The sequence below is a fragment of the Scyliorhinus torazame genome, chromosome 11 (genome assembly GCF_047496885.1).
Source record: "Scyliorhinus torazame isolate Kashiwa2021f chromosome 11, sScyTor2.1, whole genome shotgun sequence".
Lineage (NCBI taxonomy): Eukaryota > Metazoa > Chordata > Chondrichthyes > Carcharhiniformes > Scyliorhinidae > Scyliorhinus > Scyliorhinus torazame.
In genome coordinates, this window is record NC_092717.1 from 149566090 (window position 1) to 149586385 (window position 20296).

Sequence of the window (20296 nt, forward strand, 5' to 3'; positions counted from 1 at the left end):
CACTGGAGTACATTTCACCTTTCCCAGCATTAATTGCACTTTGATACTAGCTATGAAGGATCTCTGTCATTCAGCAAAAGTGATGCCATCAAGCAGGCTCAGCAGCCAATCGTATTGACAAATTCTTGCAGAGAGCAAACCAGGAGGTATTGATCAGGTTTGATGTTCACTTCTTGTACCTTTCACAGAAAGCCAAATAAAGACTGAGACCTAGTCATGGGATTAAAGTAGAAGCTGAAATATAAACTTCAAAATAAAACGTTACTCTTTTAAAAATCAATGTTATTTTTAGAATGGAATGGTGAAATTTGACAACCCATCAGTATAAAAGTTTTTTCAGGGTCAGAGAGGTTGTTCAGAAGTAATTATGACCTGGTAGGAAGTTCAAAACCCAGTTACACCTGATTCAGTAAGGCGCAACTTTTTCCAGAGTTTTAAAAATGAGATAATTAGTGTAGGATGTGGAATCTCAAGTCAAATCAGCAATTTCTAATTGATTTCCATCTGCAAGGATTTCAACTGTGCACTTCGTGGAGGAGCGATAACCACTGACAGCAACTTTTGGATTTCCGTGTTTAACTGCATATGTGTGGATGCCAGAAATTGCTGTCAGTTTCATAGAATAATGAAGGTGTACACTGATATTCTTACCATCATTACAACCACAAAATTTGGGCACATGTCTATGCAGTTTTCTCCCCGCTTGCTCTATCTTTGTGGTAGTTTATGGCTCAGACTCTTTAATTTTCCAGAGTTTTGTTTGGAACTTTGTTTATACACTCTTTAGAAGATTTCTCAAGCTTTGTTAAGCATTTTGTCACCCGATCTAATATCCTCCTGGCTCAGCATATAATTTTCTTGACTCCATTTTGAAGCACGTTGTGTCTTTTATGATAATAAATATGCTTTTAATTGCAAATGTCTAAAGCTTCTTCATAAACCTTCCCATAATTAGCTTGTGTTCCCATCTGAAGCCTGAGCAGTCATTTCAAGAAAGCAGAGCAATTACACCGTATAGCCTTAAAGTCAGATATACATGTACTTTAGCAGCAGGATTAAATAGCATGCTTTTCATTTGTGTCATATTCTAGTCTTTATAAAGCACATCATCACCTGAAGTAAAGCAAGCAGCAGGGTAGAAGTTTTACAATTCTATTAATCAGGGAAATTATACAATTGCTGCAGTGCAGAAAGGCCGTTCGGCCCATTGAGTTGGCACCAACCCTCTGAAAGAACAGCCTACATAGGCCCGCTGCACCACCCGAACCCCGCAACTCCATCTAACCAACACATGTATAAAGTGCATTTTGATGTCCACGGGACACCTTTGCCAATGAATTACCATTGTACAACAATCATGCTATGCAGGTCGATGTGGCAGCCATTTTGTGCACAACCAGACTCCATAAACAGCAGAAAGGAAGTTTATAGATTTAGTGGTGAGGGAGCATTGTTGGCCAGGGTCAGGAGCAGTGCAATTTTTTGCAGGCAGCCTTTCATTTTCATATGTCATCCAAAAGTTGGCTTCTCAGCAATGCAGAGCCTCTTTAGTTGATACTGAAGTGTCAGACAGATGCACCCATCTATCTCGGTGGAACAATGGACTGTGTCCAGGGTGTATTGCACTTCTGGATTGAACATCGTCTGTTGTGGCTATGGAGGTTGTTTCGTGAGTGACAATCCCTTCCACAGCTGGCATAGATGAATAACATTGGCCCAAGATCGATTGATGTTTTGTTTTCTTCCGCTAGGCTTTTCAGCCATCTGGTTGTTTCTTTTTTCCTCTGCTTTTTTCATGTCCTTCTCTCCAGGCCTTCCTTCAGTAAAGACTTGCCATGCATCGACTCCAATTCTGGTCAACCTGAGGTCTCACTTGCAGACAATTGTATTGCAGATTTGGGTGATCTGTTGGTATCATGCTGATAGCAAACTTGCCATAGAGCATATCTTTAGGGATGCAGCCGTCAACTATTTGACTCTCTTATGTCAGCCAATAGAGTCACTGAGGACTCAAGAGGGCAAACGTGCTGAGGATCCCTCCATGCTGGTGTTCTTCCAAATTTGGCACACTGTCCTTCCAGTAGGTGCCCAATATTCGTCTGAGGCAGAGGAGCTGAAGCTGTTCAGCGGCTTTTCGTGGCTTGCATATGCATAAGTTGTCCATGCCTCACTACGGTAAGGGAAGGTGCAGAAAACACAAGCCTTATATATGCAGAGCTTTACATACAGTTAGTTTGCTATTGGTCTACACTGTGACTTAGTGTTGAGGGATGTACACCTGGCGATGATGAGATCTAGCTGATGCCAGTGGCGTGATCTCAGCAGTCTCCGGGACACCTTGTGTGCATGATTTGGTTTGGAAGTAGCTGTTCATCGCAGAGTCCATGGTAACAGCAAAGTTCCAGCAATCCCTGTCCATTTCTGTTCATCTTGCCAATTTGCTGGGGCACTATGCGTATTGCCTAACTTATGTAGATGGTACCCATCCTTAAAGTCCCCTCGAAGGCACAAATCCTCCATGCAGGGGATTCTGCTGATGGCAACATCATGTGTTTCATAGAACGGATCCTTGATATCTGGGGTGGAGGGGAGTGTCAGGCCATAATTGCACATGGGGTTAACTGGCCTGCGTTTGTTGACAAGCAAAGAGTAAGAAGTCTTTTTGAGCTTTCTGTGGGGATGGGGGTTCAATCATGGTGAGGAGTGTATTTTTTTTAACCTTGATATCCACTCCATGCTCACATGTTGCTCCTTGAGCTTTCCCCTGCCAGAAGAACATGTAATGTTTTTCTTTAAGGGATCCATTCCGAGCAAGCCCGGTTTCTTGCAACACTGCAATGTCCACGTTGAGCATTATAAGTTCTTTGGCAATCACAGCTGTTTTGCATGCATTATCAACTTGCAGAAGGTCGCCAGTAAAGCCAAGCATAGTCCTTATGTTCCTGTTTGCGATGCAAAAGACTGCTGTCGTCTTATTGAGTTTGCCGTGCCTATACTTGTAGTCAAGAAAATACTCTCTAAGTTCCAAGCACCCATTGAAACAAACAAACGGTGGTGGAACAGCTCCGAACTGACTGGGAGCTTGAAGCACGCAACAGCTATCCAATGAGATGCAAAGATCTCTCCCACAGTTGGAAATAAACTCTGGGGTCCTGCTCTCTGCAAATCAAGCAAGAGCATCCTTGAGCACGAGTGAGGTCCTGGAGGACTGGAGAATTGCTAATGTTGTCCCTTTGTTTAAGAAGGGTAGCAGGGATAATCCAGGGAATTATAGACCTGTGAGCTAGACGTCAGGGGTAGGCAAACTGTTGGAGAAGATACTGAGGGATAGGATCTATTCACATTTGGAAGAAAATAGACTTATCAGTGATAGGCAGCATGGTTTTGTGCAGGGAAGGTCTTGTCTTACAAACCGAATAGAATTCTTTGAGGAAGTGACACAGTTAATTGATGAGGGAAGGGCTGTAGATGTCATATACATGGACTTCAGTAAGACGTTTGATAAAGTTTCCCATGGCAGGTTGATGGAAAAAGTGAAGTCGTATGGGGTTCAGGGTGTACTAGCTAGATGGATAAAGAACTAGCTAGGCAACAGGAGACACAGTAATGGTGGAAGGGAGTGTCTCAAAATGGAGAAAGGTAACTAGTGGTGTTCCACAGGGATCTGTGCTCGGACCACTGTTTGTGATATACATAAATGATCTGGACGAAGGTATAGGTGGTCTGATTAGAAGGTTTGCAGATGATACTAAGATTGGTGGATTTGCAGATAGCGAGGAGGACTGTCAGAGAATACAGCAAAATATAGATAGATTGGAGAGGTGGGCAGAGAAATGGCAGAGGGAGTTCAATCTAGGCAAATTTGAGGTGATGCATTTTGGAAGATCTAATTCAAGAGTGGACTATACGGTCAATGGAAGAGTCCTGGGGAAAATTGATGTACAGAGAGATCTGGGAGTTCAGGTCCATTGTACCCTGAAGGTGGGAACGCAGGCCGATAGAGTGGTCAAGAAGGCATACAGCATGCTTGCCTTCATCGGACGGGGTATTGAGTACAAGAGTCGGCAGGTCATGTTACAGTTGTATAGGACTTTGCTAAGGCCACATTTGGAATATTGCGTGCAGTTCTGGTCGCCACATTACCAGAAGGATGTGAATGCTTTAGAGGGGGTGCAGAGGAGGTTCACCAGGATGTTGCCTGGTATGGAGGGTGCTAGCTATGAAGAAAGGTTGAGTAGATTAGGATTGTTTTCGTTGGAAAGACGGAGGTTGAGGGGGGACCTGATTGAGGTCTACAAAATTATGAGAGATATGGACAGGGTGGATAGCAACAAGCTTTTTCCAAGAATGGGGGTGTCAATTACAAGTGGTCATGATTTCAAGGTGAGAGGGGGAAAGTTTAAGGGCGATGTGCTTGGAAAGTTTTTTACGCAGAGGGTGATGGGTGCCTGGAACGCTTTGCCAGCGGAGGTGGTAGAGGCGGGCACGATAGCATCATTCAAGATGCATCTGGACAGATATATGAAATGGCGGGGAACAGAGGGAAGTCGATCCTTGGAAAATAGGCGACAGGTTTAGATAAAGGATTTGGATCAGCGCAGGCTGGGAGGGCCGAAGGACCTGTTCCTGTGCTGTAATTTTCTTTGTTCTTTGTTCTATATAACCAGTAATTGTTGCTTCCCGTGTTGTACCAATGTTAAACCATACAATTGGGGTGTCATCTGCAGGCCACAGGGCTGAGCAAATATTTTGAGACTCGAAGTTGCCCAAACATCAGCACCGCCCTCTCAGCATTGCCAGTATTATCCAAATGAAAGGATGAAACCAGTATTGGTTAGTACCAGCTCTGCTGTAGAAGTTGCCTGAATTGTAGGAGCTGCCAGAGAGCTGCCAAATCTATATAGAATCATAGAAATGTTACAGCACAGGAGGAGGCCATTCTCCTTTCGTGTCTTTGCTGACTCTCTGCAAGAGCAACTCATTTAGCCATACTCCTCTGCCTTTTCCCCAAAACCCCGCACATTTTCCTCTCCAGATAATTATCCAGTTCTCTTTTGAAGACTGATTGAATCTGCCTCCACCACACACTTAGGCAGTGCTTTCCAGAGCATAACCCTCGCTCTGCAAAGAAAGTTTTTGTTTCTGTCACCGTTGCTTCTTTTGCTGATCACCGTAAATCGGTGTTTTCTGGTTGTCGAATCTTCCACCAACAGGAGCAGTTTCTCCCTGTCTACTCTGACCAAATACCTCGTAATTTTGAATACCTCTATTAAATCTCCTTTTAATATTATCTTCTCCAAGGAGAACAACATCTTCTCTCATCCATACATGTGAAGTTTCTCATCCCTAGAATCATTTTTTTTCTGTTCCCACTCTAAAGCCTTTACATGCTTTCTAAAGTGTAGTCCCTGAACTGGACAAAGTACTCTAGTTGAGGCCAAACCAGTGTTATACATTGCTATACATATGCTTCATAACATGAGCCCTCTAACTTAAGAGGTCAGGGGTGCCACCAACTGATCCAAGCTAAAACTTTCAATGGAACAGAGGGAGAGAAAATAATAATTCACCTGTTTTAATTTCTGCAGCCATCATTCTTGTTTATCCAAGCAGCCTCTGTTTAGAACAAGAGGATTTTTCATTATGTGGGATGTGGACATAGCTGGCTAGGCCAGCATTTGTTGCCCATCCCTAATTGCCTTTGAGAAGGTGGTGGCAAGCTGCTGCCTTGAACCGCTGAAGTCCATGTGGGACAGGTACACACACTGTGCTTTTAGGGAGGGAGTTCCAGTATTTTGACCCAGCGACAGTGAAGGAAAGGTAATATATTTCCAAGTCAGAATGGTGAGTGACTTGGAGGGAAACGTCCAGGTGGAGGTGTTCCCATGTATCTGTTGCCCTTGTCTTTCTCGATGGTAGTGGTCATGGGTTTGATGCTGCCAAAGGAACCTTGGTGAGTTCCTGCAGTACATCTTGTAGATGGTGACCACTGCTGCTACTGTACATTGGGGGTGAGGGAGTGCATGTTTGTGCAAGGGGTGCCAACCAAGCGCCTGTATTTTTCCTGCATGGCGTCGAGCTTCTTGAGTGTTGTTGGAGCTGCACTCATCCAGGCAAGCGGGGAGTATTCCATCACACCTCTGATTTGTGCCTTGCAGGCAGTGGACATTCTTTGGGGAGTCAGGAGGTGATTACTCGCTGTAGGATTCTTAGCCTCTGACCTATTCTTGTAACCACAGTATTTATATGGCTCGTCCAGTACAATTTATTTTCAGTGGTAACCCCAGGATTTTGATAATGGGGGATTCAGTTATCGAATGTCAAAAAGCAATGGTTTGATTCTCTCTTACTGGAGATGGTCATTGCCTGACACTTGTGTGGCATGGATGTTACTTGCCACTTGTCAGCCCAAGCCTGGATTACCGGTGCCATGTCTCAAAGTCTCTCTATTTTAAATACTAGTGTGACCACCTTCTTGCTCTGTGCTTAAACATAGGACATTGCTGTCATGTTAAGTTGGTTCAATTTCCCTCCGTGGTTATCGCGACTCCTGTATGTTTCCAGTAGTTAGCTGTGTTTGTCTTCGGCTGGTTTTTAGGCTTTTTCTTTTTTGTCTTTGATTTTGAGTTCCAGCTCCCCCTTCTGCAAAATTAGGCTGTTTTAAAATCGTATTTTCTTTCCTTGGCTCTGCTTGGTACGGCTTCTTTGTTATTCGTCATTTTTATGAACAACATTGATGACTATATGGGGGATGGGATAAGTAAAGATTGGCCTGGTGGTTAACAGTAGCATTAAGTGTCTTGGGTTATGGAATATATAGATAGGATGGTCAAATGGGCAGATAAGTGGCAGATGGAATTTAACCCTAGAAAGTGAGGTGATACACTTTGAAAGGAGTAATGTGACTAGGACGTATTCAATGAACGCCATGACACTGGGAAGTTCCAAGGAACAAAGAGACCGTGGCGTGTTTGTCCATAGATCTCTGAAGGCGGGAGAGCAGGTTAATAGGCTGGTGAAAAAGGCTTCTGGGACATTTACCTTTATCTATCAAGGCGTAGATTACAAAAGCAGGGAGGTCATGGTGGAGTTGTATGAAATATTGATGGGGCCACAGCTGGAGTAATCTGTACAACTCTGGTTACCACATTTTCAGGAGGATGTGATTGCACTGGAGCGGGTGCAGAGAAGTTCACCAGAACGTTGCCTGGGATGGAACATTAAAGCTATGAAGAGAGGTTGGATAGGCTTGGGTTGTTTTTGTTGGAGCAGAGAAGACTGAGGGGAGTCCTGATCGAGGTGTACAAGATTGAGGGGCATAGATAGGGAGCAGCTGTTCCCCTTAGTTGAAGGGTAAGTCACGAGGGGATACAAGTTCATGATGAAAGGGCAGAAATGTGGGGGGGGATGTGAGGAAAAACATTTTTACCCAGAGGATGGTAATAGTCTGGAATGCACTGCCTGGGAGGGTGGAAGAGGCGGGTTGCCTCACATTTTCTTTAAAAGTACCTGGATGAGCATTTAGCATGTCATAACATTCAAAGCTATGGGCCAAATGCTGGCACATGGGATTAGGTAGGTAGGTCAGATATTTTTCATGTGTCGATGCAGACTCCATGTGCCGAAGGGCCTCTTCTGCATTGTATTTTCTGCGATTCCTTTCTTTTACTTGTTTTTCCCCATAAAAACCTATTTATTTCATTTAATTTTGTCTGCACTCTTTTGAGTTTTCACGCCACCTAGTTTCTTATCGCTCCTTTTTTTTGTATTTGGGCGTTTTAAAAAGAAAATGTACTTGTTTTTCTGCTACCTTTCGGCTTGTACCAAAATGTTGGTTCTTGCACCTTTAGCATGCTCTGGATGCTGCTGATAGTATGACAACTTTGGCCCCCCTCCACATCAACCCAAACCTTGGCCTTTTAATATCAGGAATCGGGGTGAGGGAGTAAACAACAGCAAGTTCTTTTGATCTGCGAATGGACACTGGATTTAGTTGGTGTGATTCTCTCTTCTTCATAAACCCATGTGGGGACACTCACTTATTGGTTATGTCACTGGATTAGTAATCCAGAGGTCCAGGCGAATGCTCTAGAAACATGGATTCAAATTCCACTATGGCAGCTGGTGGAATTTAAATTCAATTAAATCTGGATTTAAAGCTAGTCTCAGCCATGGTGACCATGAAACCATCAACAATTGTCATTAAAAATCGATCTGGTTAGCTCATGCCCTTTAAGGAAGGAAATCTGCCATTCTTACTGGCTTGGCCTGCATGTGACCTGTAGCCATCTGGGATGGCCACTTCCAGAATACAAAATGGACATTGCAAAGATTGCAGGGAAAAATGGACAATGCTAAGAAAGCAAGCAGGCACAGAGCCTGTCTGCATATTTGAGCCGCAGCTCCCAGCAAGACTGAAACTGTAGGCCCATTAGCATATGGATGGCCCATCACCGGGAACAAAGGAAGATACTTAAGTAACCGATCTGGTCCCAGACCTCGCGACGCCAGTTCCCCAAACCGAAAGCAGAAAACAAAGCAGGCCACCTAGGACACACCCAGCCATCAGGGCACCCACCCCATTATTGGTCCGGATCAATGCGAATGATCAAGAAACGGCCCAATTGATTGGGGCCAAGTTCAAGGCCCGCCCATACGTGCTCGAAGCCCCCATCGGGTATAAGAAGAAGGCCCCAAGAGAGAATCGCTCTCTTGGACTTGGCTCTCACAGTGGAGAGACCCGGCCACCAGCGACACCAGAAGCAAGTAAGTCCAAGGTCAACGCTCGCTACCAGACGGACGACCTTAGCTGTTCCCCTTCACCATTTCGACCCCAGCAGCCTCAGAACCGAACAACGGCCATTGTTCCCCTGACTGAATGGGCGCCCGAAGCTAAGTACAGGCTTCAGCAGTAGTGATATTTTAGTCTGTAGTATTTTGTGCCCGAGTAGATATTGCTGTGTATGTAAATAAATAGTATTGAATTGAACTAACTAACTGGTGTACCGATTCTTTGATCAGTATTCGGGTTTGAACCTTGTGGCGGTATCGAAAGATACCTGCCGAACTCTAAAGCAAACGTAATTAGAATTAAGGTAGGCGACCAGATTGACCGCCATATTTAGAAACAACCAAAGAGAGCAACAGACCTCAGATCTACAGCAATGTGGATTAACTGCCCTCGGTAATGGCCAAGCATGCCACTGGGTTCAAGGACACTAAGGGATGAGCAACAAATGCTGGCCTTGCCAGTGATGCCCACATCCCAGGTAAGAATAAATTTTCAAAAAGCTTTCTCCCCAATCCAGGAACTTTATCCAATTTGACTCCAATAATCATCGTGTTAAGGAAAAACATGTCTAGAGCTATGCCACAAGAAGTAGCCACAATTGTCGCAGGTTTAGCATCACTGTCCTAGTTTATTGGTGTAAGTCTGCTTTTTTAAATTTCAGGGCTCAACTTGCAAAGCCAGTTTAACTTGGAAAATGTTACCGTATTTAACACGAATGAACAGGATAGTACCTTGGGGCTTAAGGTGAGTATTTATTGGGCGAGAAACTATAATCGAGCTAAATACCATTAAATGTTGTTATATGTTTGTTGTGTGATTATTAATTATGTTTGATATATTTTGAGAATTTGCAGCACACCGAAGATAGAGAAGATGGAATGGAAGTTGAAGAAGGAGAGACGGGTGATGAGGAGCCCACCACAACTTGGTGAAGAACTTTTTATTAACCTTGGAGAATAACAGAAATGACCCATACTTAGCCTTATCTAGAGCATGTGTGTTTAAATATAATTTGTATGAAATTTGCAATGTAAGCATAGCATTACATAAAATTTACAGCATAGAAAAAGACCATTTGGCTCAACTGGTCTGTATTGTTGTTAGTGCTCCACACGAGACCCTTCCAATCTTCTGTCATTAACTGCATATTCTTCTATTCGTTTCTCCTAACTAGCTATGACTTAAAGGCACCTGTGCTATTTAGTTACTCAAGTTCCACATTTAACCAGTGACTGTCTTATATTACAGCTCTTAATTGTGGGCTCCCCTACAAGTGGATACATCATCTCTACATTTACCCTATCAAATGCCTTAATGATTCTACAGACCTGTATTATGAACCTAGACCAGATCCCAGCAGTGGCTGTATTAGTGGCAGAAACCCTAATATTTTATTTTAAGATTGTGAGGAAAGGATACTTTGCTCCAGGAGTGGTTGCATGAAGCAATAGGGTTAGGGCATATTAAAACAAACTTTATTACTGGCACAGTATTAAAATCTTTAACATCATAGCTGAAAATAATTTACAAATACCCCTTCAACAATGCTATTCAATACAGTGAATACAATACCCTTAATTGCTATCTTTATTTCTAATTAAACACAAGACAAAACCCAATCTCGGCTCTCAATCCATCTTAAATACCAATGGCAGGCTTGACTTCCAGTGTGGCTTTTAGGAAATGGTCGTGCATGAGGTAGCTCCCTCCAGGGTACTTTTCTTTTTGGCTCTTTTTACATAGTTCCCGGGGTTTTTTGGTGGTTAATCGCTTCCTGCAAGAAGGTAGAGGGGTCCTAGTGTGGAAGTATGCCAAAGAAGACCACAACTAAGTCGTTTGCAGGTGGAGATTCCTCAGCCTACTCGGAGGCTTAGCATTGAGTCTCAGCAGGTAAGATGGCGATTGGGGGCTCTGGCAGTTGTGGCCATCCCGACCACAGTGTATATGCTAACTGAGGAATTGGCTACGGAGTTTGAGGAGCACTTTGAAAACGTTTTTGAGAGGCAATGGAGAGCGATGTTGAGGAGGCGCTGGGTCCTGTCCGTGACAAGTTGGAGAGGACTTTGGAAGCTATAAAGGAGCATGGCGAGGTGTTGAAAGGGGCGGAGGAAGGTTTGTCGAGGCGCAACGACCAAATCGCTTTGTTGGAGGCTGAGATCTCGGTGGTGGTGAAGACGAATTTGAGTGCGAAGGTAGATGACCTGGTGAATTGGTCGAGGAGACAAAACCTCAGGGCGGTATGGTTGCCAGAGGGGGTGAAGGGCCCAAATCCAACTGCGTACCCTTCACAGATGTTTGGTAAGATGGTTGGGGAAGGTGTACTGGCGTCCCCTCGTGAGTTGGATAGGGCCCATCGAACACTCTGGCAGAAGGCTCGGGCGAATTAGCCACCACGAGTGGTGATAGCCAGATTCCACAGCTTCCAGGAGAAAGAACGGGTCCTGAAGTGGGCCATGGAGAATCGTGACATGAGATGGGAAGGAAGCCATGTTAGACTATATCAGGATGGTAGTGCGGAGCTGCCGAAACAGTGGGCGGCCAAAGCAGCTTTATACAAGAGAGGAATAAGGTTTGGAGTGGTGTACCCAGCGAGGCTGCAACACAAAGGACCATTACTTCGATACTTTGTGTTAAATGGACTCTTGAGTGGACTTGTTGCGGTTGTTTATGGGAAGGGGTTTGGGGTACTTTTGTATGTATTTGTTATTTCTTTGTTTCTTTTATTGGAAGGGAGTTGTTTTGCAAAAAGTGTATGGTGGGGGGTGGGAGGCTAAGTTTCTGTGGGATATAGCTGGGGGAAGGGCAATTATGATGCCATTAGACGTGACTTGGGGGGGGATAAGGTGGAGAAGTAGGCTGCAAGTGTTGGGCACACTGGATAAGTGGGGCTTGTTCAAGGATCAGCTACTGCGTGTTCTTGATAAGTATGTACCGGTCAGACAGGGAGGAAGGCGTCGAGCGAGGGAACCGTGGTTTACCAAGGAAGTGGAATCTCTTGTTAAGAGGAAGAAGGAGGCCTATGTGAAGATGAAGTGTGAAGTTTCGGTTGGGGCGATGGATAGTTACAAGGTAGCGAGGAAGGATCTAAAGAGAGAGCTAAGACGAGCAAGGAGGGGACATGAGAAGTATTTGGCAGGAAGGATCAAGGAAAACCCAAAAGCTTTCTATAGGTATGTCAGGAATAAGCGAAGGACCAGACAAGGACAGGGATGGGAAATTGTGTGTGGAGTCTGAAGAGATAGGCGAGATACTAAATGAATATTTTTCGTCAGTTTTCACTCAGGGAAAAGATAATGTTGTGGAGGAGAATGCTGAGCCCCAGGCTAATGGAATAGATGGCATTGAGGTACGTAGGGAAGAGGTGTTGGCAATTCTGGACAGGCTGAAAATAGATAAGTCCCCGGGACCTGATGGGATTTATCCTAGGATTCTCTGGGAGGCCAGGGAAGAGATTGCTGGACCTTTGGCTTTGATTTTTATGTCATCATTGGCTACAGGAATAGTGCCAGAGGACTGGAGGACAGCAAATGTGGTCCCTTTGTTCAAAAAGGGGAGCAGAGACAACCCCGGCAACTATAGACCGGTGAGCCTCACATCTGTAGTGGGTAAAGTCTTGGAGGGGATTATAAGAGACAAGATTTATAATCATCTAGATAGGAATAATATGATCAGGGATAGTCAGCATGGCTTTGTGAAGGGTAGGTCATGCCTCACAAACCTTATTGAGTTCTTTGAGAAGGTGAACAGGTAGACGAGGGTAGAGCAGTTGATGTGGTGTATATGGATTTCAGCAAAGCATTTGATAAGGTTCCCCACGGTAGGCTATTGCAAAAAATACGGAGGCTGGGGATTGAGGGTGATTTAGAGATGTGGATCAGAAATTGGCTAGCTGAAAGAAGACAGAGGGTGGTGGTTGATGGGAAATGTTCAGAATGGAGTTCAGTCACAAGTGGAGTACCACAAGGATCTGTTCTGGGGCCGTTGCTGTTTGTCATTTTTATCAATGACCTAGAGGAAGGCGCAGAAGGGTGGGTGAGTAAATTTGCAGACAATACTAAAGTCGGTGGTGTTGTCGATAGTGTGGAAGAATGTAGCAGGTTACAGAGGGATATAGATAAGCTGCAGAGCTGGGCTGAGAGGTGGATAATGGAGTTTAATGTAGAGAAGTGTGAGGTGATTCACTTTGGAAGGAATAACAGGAATGCGGAATATTTGGCTAATGGTAAAGTTCTTGAAAGTGTGGATGAGCAGAGGGATCTAGGTGTCCATGTACATAGATCCCTGAAAGTTGCCACCCAGGTTGATAGGGTTGTGAAGAAGGCCTATGGAGTGTTGGCCTTTATTGGTAGAGGGATTGAGTTCCGGAGTCGGGAGGTCATGTTGCAGCTGTACAGAACTCTGGTACGGCCGCATTTGGAGTATTGCGTACAGTTCTGGTCACCGCATTATAGGAAGGACGTGGAGGCTTTGGAGCGGGTGCAGAGGAGATTTACCAGGATGTTGCCTGGTATGGAGGGAAAATCTTATGAGGAAAGGCTGATGGACTTGAGGTTGTTTTCGTTGGAGAGAAGAAGGTTAAGAGGAGACTTAATAGAGGCATACAAAATGATCAGGGGGTTGGATAGGGTGGACAGTGAGAGCCTTCTCCCGCGGATGGATATGGCTGGCACGAGGGGACATAACTTTAAACTGAGGGGTAATAGATATAGGACAGAGGTCAGAGGTAGGTTCTTTACGCAAAGAGTAGTGAGGCCGTGGAGTGCCCTACCTGCTACAGTAGTGAACTCGCCAACATTGAGGGCATTTAAAAGTTTATTAGATAAACATATGGATGATAATGGCATAGTGTAGGTTAGATGGCTTTTGTTTCGGTGCAACATCGTGGGCCGAAGGGCCTGTACTGCGCTGTATTGTTATATGTTCTATAAAATCCCCTACTCGCCACACTCTGCCATCTGTTCGGGTACTCTGAGGGAGAATTCAGAATGTCCAATTCACCTAACAAGACCATCTTTCGAGGCTTGTGGGAGGAAACGGGAGCACCCGGAGGAAACCCACGCTGACTCTGGGAGAACGTGTAGACTCCGCATAGACAGTTACCCAAGTCAGAATCGAATCTGAGACCCTGGCACTGTGAAGCAACATTCAGACTTCGATGGTAGGGCGGGCGATTTCAATCAACAAATGGGTTTGTTTTTCGGCAGACAAGGTAGTGGTGGACCCATGTGGTACCTATGTGGTGGTTACAGGTTCCGTGGTTGGTGGTGTTAGTTAACGTATACCGAACTGGGACGACACAACATTTGATAGGAAGTTGTTGGCTTCCATTCTGGATTTGGAGACGTACAACTGATTTTTGGGGGTGATTTAAATTGCTTGCCAGTACTCGCAGGAGTTCTACCATTTATTGTGTGGCGTTTAAGGGGGAACTTTTATGAGTATGGGGAGAAGGCGAACCGTCTGTTTGCTCATCAGCTGAGGCGGCAAGCGTTCTCTCGGGAAATTATTCAGGTTCAGAATTCGAGTGGTATAGTTTCCGCCCCAGACAAAGCCAACGTGGTATTTAGACTTTTTACAAGAATCTTTACAGGTCGGAGCCATCGGTGGGGGGAGTTGACACGTTGACATATTTAGATGGGTTGGAGGTTCCGGAGGTGGGGGTTAAGAGACGGGAGGCGTTGGAGAGTGGTGAGTGAAAGAGTGGTGTGGGAATGAGGGGTTCCTTTTCATGGGACACTGGCATCAGTTTTGGGACGGGGGGACCTATACCGTTGGGGTGGTCTCCACCTGAACCGAGCTGGGACCAGTGTTCTGGCGAAAAGAGTAAATAGGGTGGTCAATAGGACTTTAAACTAAAGATTGGGGGGGAAGGGAAAGTCAGGGAACCAAGAGGTGAAGTAATCAGTGGGAAGCGTAGCTGCTTAGGAATACGAAAAGACAAAACTCAGGAGAGGTTACGATAGTCCCCATCCCACAAAATATGACACAGTGTATGGAAAGGCTCAGTAAACCAAGGTCCACCACACTAAGAAAACAAAAAGGGACGGTCAATAGAGAATTAAAGGTGCTATATTTAAATGCGCGCAGTGTACGGAACAAGGTAGATGAGCTTGTGGCCCAGATTGTGACTGGCAGGTATGATGTGGTAGGCATCACAGAGACATGGTTGCAGGGGGTTCATGACTGGCATTTAAACATCCAGGGATTCACAACCTATCGAAAAGATAGAGAGGTGGGCAGAGGGGGCGGGGTTGCCTTGTTAATTAGGAATGAAATTAAATCAATAGCACTAAACGACATGGGGTCGGATGATGTGGAGTCTGTGTGGGTAGAGTTGAGGAATCACAAAGGCAAAAAAAACATAATGGGAGTTATGTACAGGCCTCCTAACAGTGGTCAGGACCAGGGGCACAAGATGCACCACGAAATAGAAAGTGCGTGTCAGAAAGGCAAGGTCACAGTGATCATGGGGGACTTTAATATGCAGGTGGACTGGGTAAATAATGCTGCCAGTGGACCCAAGGAAAGGGAATTCATTGAGTGTTTACAGGAGGGCTTTTTGGAACAGCTTGTGATGGAGCCCACGAGGGAACAGGCCATTCTGGACTTAGTGTTATGTAATGAGCCAGACTTGATTAAAGATCTTAAAGTAAGGGAGCACTTAGGAGGCAGTGATCATAATATGGTCGAATTCAATCTCCAATTTGAAAGAAAGAAGGTAGAATCAGATGTAAAGGTGTTACAGTTAAATAAAGGTAACTACAGGGGCATGAGGGAGGAACTGACGAAAATCGACTGGGATCAGACCCCAGTGGGAAAGACAGTAGAACAGCAATGGCAGGAGTTTCTGGGAGTAATTGAGGACACAGTACAGAGGTTCATCCCAAAGAAAAGAAAGTTTATCAGAGGGGGGATTAGGCAGCCATGGCTGACAAAGGAAGTTAGGGAATGCATCAAAGCAAAAGAGAAAGCCTATAATGTGGCAAAGAGTAGTGGGAAGTCAGAAGATTGGGAAGGCTACAAAAACAAACAGAGGATAACAAAGAGAGAAATAAGGAAAGAGAGGATCAAATTTGAAGGTAGGCTAGCCAGTAACATTAGGAATGATAGTAAAAGTTTCTTTAAATACATTAAAAACAAACGGGAGGCAAAAGTTGACATTGGGCTGCTCCAAAATGACGCTGGTAATTTTGTGATGGGAGACATAGAAATAGCCGAGGAACTGAATAAGTACTTTGCGTCAGTCTTCACAGTAGAAGACATGAGTAATATCCCAACAATTCCGGAGAGTCAGGGGACAGAGTTGAATATGGTAGCCATCACAAAAGAGAAAGTGCTAGAGAAACTAAGAGGTCTAAAAATTGACAAATCTCCGGTCCCAGATGGGCTACATCCTAGAGTTCTAAAGGAGATAGCTGAAGAAATAGTGGAGGCGTTGGTGATGATGTTTCAACAGTCACTGGAGTCAGGGAAAGTACCAGAGGATTGGAAAATCGCTGTTGTAACCCCACTGTTCAAGAAGGGAACAAGGAAAAAGATGGAAAATTATAGGCCAATTAGCCTGACCTGGGTTGTTGGCAAGATTCTAGAATCCATTGTTAAGGATGAGATTTCTAAATTCTTGGAAGTGCAGGGTCGGATTAGGACAAGTCAGCATGGATTTAGTAAGGGGAGGTCGTGCCTGACAAACCTGTTAGAGTTCTTTGAAGAGATAAAAAATAGGTTAGACCAAGGAGAGCCAATGGATGTTAACTATCTTGACTTCCAAAAGGCCTTTGATAAGGTGCCTCACGGGAGACTGCTGAGTAAAATAAGGGCCCATGGTATTCGAGGCAAGGTACTAACATGGATTGACGATTGGCTGTCAGGCAGAAGGCAGAGAGTTGGGATAAAAGGTTCTTTTTCGGAATGGCAACCGGTGACGAGTGGTGTCCCGCAGGTTCAGTGTTGGGGCCACAGCTGTTCTCCTTATATATTAACGATCTAGATAATGGGACTGAGGGCATTCTGGCTAAGTTTGCCGCTGATACGAAGATAGGTGGAGGGGCAGGTAGTATGGAGGAGGTGGGGAGGCTGCAAAAAGATTTAGACAGTTTAGGAGAGTGGTCCAAGAAATGGCTGATGAAATTCAACGTGGGCAAGTGCGAGGTCTTGCACTTTGGAAAAAAGAATAGAGGCGTGGACTATTTTCTAAACGGTGACAAAATTCATAATGCTGAAGTGCAAAGGGACTTGGGAGTCCAAGTCCAGGATTCTCTAAAGGTAAACTTGCAGGTTGAGTCCGTAATTAACAAAGCAAATGCAATGTTGTCATTCATCTCAAGAGGCTTGGAATATAAAAGCAGGGATGTACTTCTGAAGCTTTATAAAGCATTCGTTAGGCCCCATTTAGAATACTGTGAGCAATTTTGGGCCCCACACCTCAGGAAGGACATACTGGCACTGCAGCGGGTCCAGCGGAGATTCACATGGATGATCCCAGGAATGGTAGGCCTAACATACGATGAACGTCTGAGGATCCTGGGATTATATTCAATGGAGTTTAGGAGGTTGAGGGGAGATCTAATAGAAACTTACAAGATAATGAATGGCTTAGATAGGGTGGATGTAGGGAAGTTGTTTCCATTAGCAGGGGAGACTAGGACCCGGGGGCACAGCCTTAGAATAAAAGGGAGTCACTTTAGAACAGAGATGAGGAGAAATTTCTTCAGCCAGAGAGTGGTGGGTATGTGGAATTCATTGCCACAGAGGCCGGTGGAGACCGGGACGTTGAGTGTCTTTAAGACAGAAGTTGATAAATTCTTGATTTCTCGAGGAATTTAAGGGCTATGGAGAGAGAGCGGGTAAATGGAGTTGAAATCAGCCATGATTGAATGGTGGAGTGGACTCGATGGGCCGAATGGCCTTACTTCCACTCCTCTGTCTTATGGTCTTATGGAGGCCTCATTTGGCACTGGAAATTCTGGCTGGTATTGGGAAGATGCAAATGGGTAAATTGTCTGGCTCTGATGGGTTCCCAGTGGAATTGCTGTAAGAAGTTTGCAGATCAGTTGGTTCCGTTGCTGGTAGACACGTTGAATGACTCTCTGTCCCAGGGACCCTGCCGACTACACTTTCGCAGGCCTCCATTTTGCTGCTTTTGAAGAAGGATAAAGACCAAAAGGAGTGTGGGTCATACCGGTCTATCTCGCTGCTAAATGTGGACACCAAGATACTGGCTTCGACATTGGCGGTAAGGCTGGGGCCCTGTCTCCCTGAGGTGATTGTGGAGGATAAGACAGGCTTTGTCAAAGGCTGGACGTTGTCAGCCAATGTTCGGATGCTGTTGAATGTGTGGTCTCTTCGTCTGAGGAGTCCGTGCCAAAGGTGATTGTGTCATTAGATACCGAAAAGGCAATCGACCGGGTGGAGTGGGGGGGGGGGGGGGGGGGGGGAAGAGAGAGAGAGAGAGAGACTCCTTCATGTACCTACAGATAAGGAACTTTGTGCGGGTGGCCTTCCCAACATTTCCTGAAGCACCTGGGGAGTCTCTGTTGGAAAGGAGACTTCTTTTGGTTGTCATTTTTATCTTGGCGGATGGGGTGGGTATGATCGTTTGGGGGTTTTGTTATGTTGGTTTTTGTGTGTCATCTGCTGTGGACTATGGGTTTTATTGTAAAATCTTTAATAAAAATATTTATGTTATATTTATTTTTTTATTGAGGCATTTATAATTTTAACATTTTCACATTTTAAACAACCGAGAGATCCATCACACGCAAAAAACCCAAAGTAACATACCTAACAAAATATGTATGTTTTAAATACCAATGGCACAGAGGAATACTTGCTTTACGAAGATATTCTTTTGAGAAAGATCACTTGACACTACTTTGCAGAACAGACCTAACTCCGGTCAGACCCATGCAGAATCTCTGGCTGTATGTCTTCAAAGCCTGTTTCACTTGGCTTGTTTCAGACAAGTTTGCACTGTTTTAAATATCTTTAATCTCTTTTAACTAACTTACAACAAGAGCAGAACTGTTTCACTGTGCACACAGCTTCAGCCCGATCAGAACTGAAAATGCTCTCTCAAAAAGCCTTGGCTCCACCCAGCAATGACATCATCTCACTAAGTTGAAAACTAATTAATTCCCCAGGGAATCCCCATAAAACAAAATTGTATTAGCCCAAGCTTTTTTCCTATGGTTAATTGCATCTCTGGCTCCTAAAAGCTTTGTTGTCTTTCAAAACTAGATTCTTTTAAAACATGACTTTAGCAGTCAAACACACTGTAACCAGGCTTTTAACCCTTCACAAATACTAATAATACAATATAGCTGAAATTCCTACATTCGTCCCACCTGTTTCAGGTCATTCCTCGAACTTTTATTTTCTAGTCGATAACCTCAGTTCTGTTTTCACCCTTGTAAATGCTCTTTGCGCCTTCTCCAGTTTTTCAACTGTCTTTTTATAATTATATAGTGCACAACACTCCAATGAGGTCAAACCAAGCTTCTGCGTCACCGTAAAATAACTTTTCTTTGTTAAACATTTTAACACTAACAAGCATGCGCCAGAGAAAGCCATTTTTTTCCCCTTTATTCAATCAATCATTTGTAGTGTACAAGCAAACACTAGAATGTATGTGATCCTTAATTTAAAAAAAAATAATTAATTGTATTCACCAACTTCCACTATAATAGATAGAAACTTGAAGTATATTTATATGAGCATTAAGTAGGATATTATTGTCGATGTCAGAAAAATCTATTGGATTTCAGCAGATTTTCATGATAAGGATGTGATATGTCAAATGATGCTGTTTTTTGGGTTATGAAATGATCTTTGAATGTGTAACGATTGTGTAACTAGATCTTTATGTATATTGCTTTATAAGCTCTTGTGTTTCATTCTTTTAGGTATATATATTTTTTATAAGCCCATCTCAAAATTGGCTGCAAGCTGTCATAATTGAAGAAAGTGATTGGATTTTTGTTCATTACTTTTCAGGCTTGCATATTCAAAATATCGTTCCACTCTTGTCACTTACAAAACCCAGGTTTAATTGTTTTCTGCCATAGCCTTAATTAGTGTCGGTATTTATGTGTGTTTTCTTGTTTTGAATAGCTCTGTTCCAATTGATTACAACCTATACCGCAAGTTTTGGTCACTCCAAGACTTCTTCAGAAATCCATTGCAATGTTATGAGAAAATCTATTGGAAGACATTTCTAAAGGTAAAATCCATTCATTAGCATGATGCAGCTGTAGTTGTGCTTGTGTTTTATTATAAAAAATTCACATTCATCAAGTGATGGTGTTAGATTGTTACAATTCCCAGAAGAGATCCTGTAATTGTGTACAAGTTGTTTTTGGAGGAAGTGAGATATTCGTTCCACCTGTTGCTAAAGCTTGGAATTAAAACAGAAAATTCTGGAAATACTCAGCAGGTCTGGCAGTATCTGTAATGAGAAACAGTTAATGTTTCCGGTTGATGAACTTATATCAGAACTGGGAAACGTTA

General features: G+C 44.0%; 1 protein-coding gene across 3 annotated transcripts in view; it reads left to right on the forward strand.

Annotated features, from left to right (window-relative positions):
- thoc1 (THO complex 1) overlaps nucleotides 1-20296 on the forward strand; it is a 103237-nt gene that overhangs the window by 40383 nt on the left and 42558 nt on the right. For 2 of the 3 annotated variants that reach the window (XM_072467876.1, XM_072467878.1), the window contains exons 8-10: nucleotides 9453-9535; nucleotides 9637-9719; nucleotides 19901-20009. In XM_072467876.1, the coding sequence (XP_072323977.1) occupies nucleotides 9453-9535; nucleotides 9637-9719; nucleotides 19901-20009 (275 nt within the window). The remainder of the gene's footprint in view (nucleotides 1-9452; nucleotides 9536-9636; nucleotides 9720-19900; nucleotides 20010-20296) is intronic. The other variant, XM_072467877.1, reaches the window with a different exon arrangement.